Source organism: Seriola dumerili, unplaced genomic scaffold (assembly GCF_002260705.1).
Source record: "Seriola dumerili isolate Sdu_G_001 unplaced genomic scaffold, Sdu_1.0 BDQW01000073.1, whole genome shotgun sequence".
In the NCBI taxonomy this organism is placed as follows: Eukaryota; Metazoa; Chordata; class Actinopteri; order Carangiformes; family Carangidae; genus Seriola; species Seriola dumerili.
This window is the reverse complement of record NW_019174328.1, coordinates 1291946-1300729: the sequence shown is the minus strand read 5'-3', so window position 1 is coordinate 1300729 and position 8784 is coordinate 1291946. Positions and strand designations below refer to the sequence as shown.

General features: G+C 40.8%; 1 protein-coding gene across 1 annotated transcript in view; it reads left to right on the top strand.

The window, feature by feature from the left end:
* The window catches only part of LOC111220678 (regulating synaptic membrane exocytosis protein 1-like), a 105457-nt gene that overhangs the window by 49397 nt on the left and 47276 nt on the right, over positions 1 to 8784 (top strand). The window contains exon 5 of the mRNA XM_022743851.1: positions 4713 to 4984. Within this exon, the coding sequence (XP_022599572.1) occupies positions 4713 to 4984 (272 nt within the window). The remainder of the gene's footprint in view (positions 1 to 4712; positions 4985 to 8784) is intronic.

Below are 8784 nucleotides of genomic sequence, written 5' to 3'. Positions count from 1 at the left end.
TTAGCAACGATAATGAAATCCCTGCCTGTCTGTGTGTGCATGGCGTCAGTCCAGAGGAGAAAGGATCCTGTAGATCCAAAGGATGGAGAATCGCGGTGTTCTGCTCCTCCTTCCCCTTTGAATCAGTTTCCACCTCCCAATGCCTCACTCCCATCCCCTGCAACACGTCGGTCACCACCTTACGGAGCTCCGAGGTCCAAGTCCAACACCCAACCTCGGTGGCGACCCGGGAGAGCGTCGGCATCGCGCCCCTATAGAGCTCGAGGCAATAATGGATCAAGAGCACCTGATTTCATGCAACGCAGGTATGGCTGCGTCTGCTGCTGCGATTGCAGTACACAGAGAGAGATAGATAGATAGATAGATAGATAGATAGAAAGATCAATGCATACTTTATTTATCCCCTTGGGGAAATTCATGTAAAGAAGATACAGACCAAGAAGATACATGTCAAAGGGATACTGGCAGAGAGGATACTGGCAGAGCAGATACATGCCAAGAGCAACGCCATTAGAGCACTTTCCTGTGACCATCCAGCCCAGCAGGTGGTGCCTCCTGGACGTCAGGAGGATGCAGTGCAGCCACTGCAGAGCCCAGGGGAGGCACCAGATGACATCTTGGATGTGCCAGAGCTGCAAGGTGCCCATTATGTCTGGTGCCGTACAGAAACTGCTACGATAGATGGCACAGGCAGCGATGCTGAGCTCAGAAGGTGGAATTCGCATTTCAGGTGGGAATTTATTTTAGATCACCTCACATGTGGGTGGAGTGAAAATGGTAACTACACATTAATATTCAGAAGTTGTGTAATAAGATAATAAGAAGCAGCACACACCTTCCTCGTGTGCACCACCTGCAGTACATCTGTACACTGTAACTCCTGGTAGACGGTGAAGCGCTGTTGCATATTCTGTATTTGTGCTGCTTAACTTCTCAAAGTAACATGTTGTTGTGCTGCCTGGTCCAAACAAAAACATCATTTATTGCAATTTAGTATCCAGATGATAGATACTCAGAAAAGAAATTATTTCAGTGAACAAACTTCATCAAAAGTAAAAGCAGTTATCATTTAAACTGGCCTTTTCCATAGTGCTATAAATAATTAATACACTGATATGTAACCAGTGTTTAACTGAAAGTTTTAGCTAGTCTTGGTGGTTTTAAAGAAAGTTACTGCACTGCTGCAAAATACTGTGCTGGTGCTACTTTATATTTCAGCTAGTATTGTTTAGCATGTAGGTTTAAGTACAGATGTCACTAAAAGTATAACAATGCCTCTGTTCTATTCAAGTGTCCCAATCAATTCACAAGTGTGACAGGGAGACGCCACGAACAGGCCAGGACTCTGACACTGAAGCAACAAAACACAATTCAGACATGAGTCCTTTTATTATTTACACCTGAGTTTTTCCTCCTCACACGTCAAAGTAAAGTTGTGCTTGAGTTACATTTACACAATGAATCAGCTGATCGAGAGAAAATTAATCTGCTGCAATTTAATTTGTGTTGACGGTTAATTGCTTAGGTCAATTCCAGCTTCTCAAATATGAGCATTTGCTGCTTTTCTCTGTTTTATATCGTAACCTTTTTTTGGGTTTTAGACTTTTGGTCAAACAAAACCGTCATTTTAAGATCTCACTGTGGGAACTTCTGAAGGACATTTGTCACCATTTATATAAACTAAACAATGAATCAACTAATTAAAAATTAAGTAAGTAATTAATAAAAAAAATAATCGTTAGTTTGATCTCTGTAGTTAAGTTCCATCAGTAGTTTATTTGTTTTGGAGATTGATAATAACTTGATTATATTTTTAACACTTTAACAAGTGTTGAAACTTGCCCAGAGTATTTTCAATTATTCTTTCATTTTATACAAGAAACTACAACAATATTCTTTAAGGGTGCCGTGAAATTTGACTACGTAGCACCCGGTCGTCACCTCCTGTCTGTACACGTATGTACGAGGCGAGCAGCTCTGCAGTGTGGATCTGGCAGCCGTCCACCTCGTTGGTCTGGCTGCAGAAAATCACAGATTGGTGGATGTTCTCACCAAAGCTATAATGTCCCACATGAGGCAGTGTGTTGCTTTCTTTGCTGTTTATGTATGTGTGTGTGTGTGTGTGTGTGTGTGTGTGTATGTGTGTTGTTTGAGCACACACTTTCCCTCTCTCCCTGGTGGTGCTGGGGTGTTTGGCAGGATAAATATAGCTGCGTTGGTGTAAAGCTGTTTTCTCTTCGGCTTTTGTAGCTTTAATCAGAAGCAATCTGGAGGAGGGATAAATGGAAGGGAAAGGGGGGTGAGAGAGAGGGAGAGCAGGAGGAGGAAGAGGAGAAGGGGGGGGGGGGGGTACGAGGAAGAGAGAAAGGAGAGAGAGATGGCCGATGCCAGAGTGTTTTATTTTAGCTCTCTTTAAAGAGTCATTGGGGAGTGTTCAGGAGTAATGAGAACCCTGGTGGCTGGAGGAGAGGAACTGACTCTAACCTCCTCTCGCTCTCCTCCTCCATCCTCTCTGTTTCTGTTTCCTGCCCAACCTCATTTCCTCCGTCATCCCCCTCTTCCTCATTCTGACTCTGATCGCAGCACAGGACTATGACTATGGCTGCGTTCACACTGCGGGCATTCATGCTCCGCTCTGTCTCATATCTATTCTAGGATGTAACCCACATCCCTTATCGATATGAACTGACAGTGTTGTTGATGAAGAAAATAAAAAAAATGGAAGCTTGTGACGGTGTCACTGACCACATGAACAAATGACCCAAAAACAGAAAAACTCAATGTTACGGTACCAATTCTAACCATAGAGATGAAAAATGAACCATTGACCAACTATCTTACCAACAGGCTTCATTTTACCAGCTCTTTCTGGAGGTTTCAACTGCATGTCCTGGTCCTGCACAGTCAATAGAGATTGTGAAGTTGTCATGGAGAGGAATACATATTTGACAAACGAGCAAACTCCATCTGGTGAAGAAGATTGTAAGATGCGTTTGAAAGCTGCAGAAAAAGCTTAATATGTGAACCTTGAATTTAAATTTGCTGTTTTGGCTGGACCGACCATGGGCCAACGCTACATCTGTGACTGAGTGAGTGACTGAGTGACTGAGTGATGAAGTTACACCACTGAGTGTTGGACTTTTCCCATTGGCTCCAGCAGTTTCGATTACGTCATGACGTGATGTTTACAGTGGCTCCACAAGAGTTTTCAACCACTGTATTTTTCCTCAGATAGTGACCCAGGCCTTTATTTACCTCAACTGCAGAAGGTAACAGGCCTTTATTTCTAATTCCCTCTGTCTGATATGTAGAATTAGTCATACTGGTATTTTAGTACGATGCTTCGTATTGATCCACTCCTATTGTATTACACGCCGATACAAACTCAACACTACCTGTAATGATCGCAAATTAAAAGCTCTGTAGCATTTCAGTGGACACAAACCCTTTATTTCTTAACAGGGCTTTTATTGTTTTATTTTTTATTTTTTGTCTCATTTCTATTAAATATTGATGTTTATAAATAAGTGTTTTGGCATGTCTGGCGCTGTCCATGGTACTGAAAGCTGGACTTTGTTCGTTTTGTTGTGTGTGATCGAATGACTAAACAGACAACCAATTGACATAATTTGATTTGGTAAGGTAAATTGTGGGTAGTGTATTTGCATGGTGAGGTGTTTTAATAAATGTAATGATAATAAATTTGTGAATATATTTACATTTTGCTACATTAGACAACATTAAATACTGCTGCGCTGCTGTGTTCAAGAAGTTAGGCTTGTTTTAATAAAATGAAAAAAAGAGTTGATATTCCTCAGAGTAAGGCGTTGTGGAAAGTATTGTTTTCGTACCAATACTGCTACGCTACTGACACCTGTATCAAGTAAATCAAAGATTCTGTGACTGTGAATCCAGGTTTGTGTGGAGAAGGAAGGAGAAACTTACTCATACTCATACACAGTGTAAAATCTCTTTGTCACTTGAAATTGAATTCATTGTCACTGTTGAAATGTACTGACATCAGATGTATGTCATAGTTGTGTGATTCATGCGACTGTGTGCGTCTTTGTGATGACAAAACAAGATCTGAAGTGTGTCATGTGAGAGGAGAAACACTCGGCTGTAGTGTGTGCGAACGCAGCCAATGTATAGTCGTTGTGCATATGTGTGACGGGACAAACAGAAAGAAGAGAGGACGAGAGATATTATTTTGGCAGTGAGTTGAATATCCTTTCATTATTCAGTTGGCTTTGCCTTCGTCATTCGGAGGCCAAAAAGCAGCCCACAGTGGAAGCCAAGCTGCTCCCTGCTATAACTGCTGTGATGTTGATCTTAAAAGCTTCCATAAAAGCTTTTTTCTGGACGACTCATTGGCAGCAGTGCAGCTCTTTAGGAAGTGCATTGTTCCATTTCCTGTTTGACAGTCACTACGAGTGAAGCTGGGCCTCAGATTAGTGGCTGGCAAAGTAGTTGGCTGAGATGGTTTTCAGTGACTGCAGTAATGAATAGTTTCTTCCTCTTAGACACATTATTGTGATACTGTGTATGTCAGCTGCATTAAATTCCCCTACAGCGTTATGTCAATGTGTCATACATTATCTGATCTGTTTGTACAGAAACTTCATGAAGACATCCTGTTGGCAAGTCAGCGGATAAAAGCTGAACATCTAGACTGTGATTATGATCCCTTACCTGTGCTCCTTCTCTCCCAGGTGATCTGGGTGTGTAATAACTGCCGGAAGCAGCAGGAGATCCTCACCAAGCCGGGCGAGTGGTTCACCAGTCCGCCTGGAAAGCCCGCTGGCCTGGGATCAGCCGTCAGTGAGCCGTCTGTGTGCCAAACGCCCGGGGATAAGAAGCTCCGATCTCGCTCCCAAGCGCCCCCGGGCTCCACCACCGCAATCCAAGACCCCAACCGACCCAGTGCACCCGGGACCACAGCTGGCACCGATGCGCGGTCACGTAGCGAACCACCACGAGACACGTAAGAGGAAGCAGTACTGTAGAACTAGTGGTAAAAGACTAAATACAGGCAGGCCAGAGCAGAAAGATCAGTTTTACTTTAGTGATACAGAAACATTATCACACCTTAAATGTATTTACCAACATTTGACATGCTGCAATGACATGCAACCATTTTATCTGACAAACAAAGTGTGTTGTTATCCAGTCAAAACAAAGCCAACATCACTGAAAAGCTTGTATGTGAAGACACACACAGATGGGCAACAAATTAAAGAAGAGACTGTATCACTTCCGACATGGAATATGCAGCTTTACTGGAATTTTATCATTCAGACATACTGTAGGTGGCTTTTACAAAAATAGTGGGATGTGTTTAAAAGTAATGATACAAAAGAAGAGGAGTATTTTCTCTTTTCAGTGATAAGTTTCTAAACTCGTTTTGCCAACATTTTTTGAACAACTTTTCATTTACAGACATTAGTATTATTATGCAATATTACTCAATTATACAATTATACAGTACATACCTATTCTCTCTCTTAACGTCTCTCATGTTAAAAGGTAAAATCAACTTAAAGCATATGACAAAGTCAGTCATACAATTCAGCCTCTGACAAAGTAAAGATATACAGTACATAACTCATAGAAACAGCCACTGCAATACATTTAAAAAACACGCCTCCATCCCCTTCTCTATGGGGGCTGGAACAGTGACAGTAATAATAATAGTATTTTGACATTGAAAATGAAATGTGGCATTGAAAAAGTTGTATTGGAAAAAGTTGTATTGACACTGACATAAATACTGGCACTGAAAAAGTTTCCACTGAAGAATAAAACACTGGAATTAAAAAAAAAACCTACAATCATATGATCTTATCTTATTTAATTTTGATATTTTTTGTATTATGATGTTTTTTAATGTCAATCTTCAGATTTTTTCTTCGTGTCTGTCTTTTTTCAGTGACACTGGTTTTTCAATGTCAACTTTCTGGCCATTTTGGCCTAGAGAGAGGGGATAGAGCAAGGAGCGCTTGATTTATTTACCCTCAGACGCCTGACAGGACCGTATACCTAGGCAGTGGCTTACACAAGTTCACCTGCAGAAGCTCTCCTGTATCTCCATGTTGCACCCATGTGTTTTTGTTTCTCCATGGATATAAGTACATTGCACCATATTCTTGATTCAAGCACCAATTGTAATTGCAACAGTTTTCTTCCAGTTGAAAGCTCGTCACTTGTTTTGCCTGCGATATACCAAAATCTTTGGTATAGAAGCCTAAATTATTGAGTGCGAGGGATGTTCTCTCCCTCATCTCACACTCAGCGCCTTTTCTGAACTTTTCTTATTTTGCTTATATGCTGTATGTGAGGAGTGTTGCTGGATATTCATTCATGCATTTGGCTTAAATGAAAGTTGAAAACATCAGGGATAGAGTGCTGGTCCGATCAATATTGTGGTTGTGTGAGTTTTCATAACCTCTCTTGCTGCAGTCTCTGGGGTTGTCCCTGAGTCCACTCAGGGTCGGCACTTCTCACCGATGCATAATAATAATAATAATTCAGACAGATAATAAGCAGCCTACCTGCATGTGAATGGCTGTGTTATAACCAGTGTATCTTCTGCCACCTCTTTACACGTTCGCTAAAGTTGCAGCTGGCTGTATAGTGAAACTTCCCCCACCTCCTCCTCTGCGTCTGATGTAAAAGAAGAGTGTCGCTGTGAATGGCAATGTGCATTCTATAAATGTATATCTGTCCCAGTTCCATACTAAATAATATTTCCAGACAGATTTTGTGTCTGTTGTGTATTCACACTGCAAAAGTCAAAAAACATTAAGTGAACTCAAAAAGTCAGTATGCAGACTAAAAACTGCTTGATTTTTCAGTGTGCTTTTCTTCACACCGTTTTCCCACAAGGCTTTGCAGAGAGGAAATTAATGATGTGCTTATAGCTGCAAAAAATACAGGGTTGCCCCGAAGTCAGGGGGCGGGGTGTTGTCATCCTTGGTATATTAACTGGTCAAGCTTGTGGTTCGTGTATCCTGCTTTTTCTTATCTATATTTTTTGTTTATTTTTTATAAACACTTAACATTATTACTGATGTCTTTTCTTCATGACACTTTATTTGCAAATAGGAGAATTCTATCATTCACTCCGCTGCACATGTAGTTTTAGTTGAGCTCTGCTGCAGAGCGGCCACACTCCTCTACATGACTCTCCTCTTTGTTTTCTAAAGACCTCATGTTTTAATGCCTTTGCGTGTAAAAAAACATCAGATTTACACACAGTCAGAGAAAGTAAATGTTGGCGTCTTGGTGGTAGCTCGGTGTCTCTCCTGTCGCTCTGCTGACAGCGCTGTCTGGAGTTGTGCTGCCCTCTGTTTCCATCACAGTTAGTTTTGTGGTCAGTCATTTTAAGAGAATCTTTCAGAAAGTCGTACCAGACTCTGAACAAAAGAAAAAGTAATTTTATTGACTGATCTGACATGAGAAGCTCAACAATTCAACTTTGGCTCATTCACAGTTATCTGGTTTATTAATGTGATTTTCTTTTAATTGTGCAAAATGGAAGTATGCACAATGAAAGGTCTAAGGTCTCAGTGACCTCACAAAACACAGTTTTGGCCCCTTGAATGTGATATCTCAAGAACCCCTCATTTTTGTTAGATTTGGCACAAACATTCACTTGAACTCAAGGGTCAACTGATTAGAAATTGGTGCGCAAAAGGTCAAAGGTCAATGTTACTGTGACCTCACAAAACATGTTTTTGGCTATGACTGAAGAATTCATACACTAATTATGATGCAATTTAACTCAAACGTCTATAAGGATAAAATTAAGTTATGATATTTCATATCCAAAAGGTCAAAGGTCAACTTCACTGTGACATCATAATGTTCTGCAAAGACACCTTGTGACCATATTTCCTGCAACATTGCTGGTAGGAGGAGGGATTTAGTTAAAAGCTCAATCAATCTCCAAAGCTGGGGGTTGACCCCAGTGACATCACCACGGAAGATTATACAACTGTCCTCATAAGTATAGCAGGACTAACTATGACCAGTAAAGTGGTCTTGATGTGTGAAATTGGTTTAGTGTCCATTTAAGCCAACAGAGAGAAAACAGCTCGTATGAAATATGTTAATATTTGTTCTGTCGAGCATTATCTCCTGTGTTGTAGGCAGTGGTGGATTGTGGTTCTTTGGAAAGCAGTCTGTTGTTGCTTCCTGTGCCATTCTGAGTGTAATGGAAGAACGCAGTCAGTTCCAAAACACTGGAGAGTAGAATGTGTTTTCACTGGTGACTTTCTATTAGTGGACACTAATGTTAACAATGAATTGGTAAGAGATGCAAAATCATACCAGTGTCGTTTGTTATAGTTAACAGTGAAGCAGAAGCTAAAAGGAGTCAAAATACAGCAAGGTCTCTCACATAATCGATCACTCAGCCACATTAGCTAAATTATTTAGCTTACACTTCTGTTTGCTACAACTGGTGCTATAAAAATCAGTGACAATAAAAAGTACAATTAAAGGCTTTGTTTGTATTTTATTTTTTTGTTTTTCTCAAGATCATTTTTTGCCATTTTACTGCCTTTATTGATGCCAGTAGAGAAGCCAGAGAAGCCTGTAGCCAGGAGTCGAACATTGTGAGGATGTCATGTGATGTGCCTCAACTACTAGGCCACTGGGGTGTCACTTCACATGCTTAGGTCCTATATAGTATAAAGTGAGATTTTGATTATAAAGCAGGTCTAGGTTCTATATTAATACTGTGAAAGTATCAAAGCCTCAGTCCACAGAGAAATGCACACA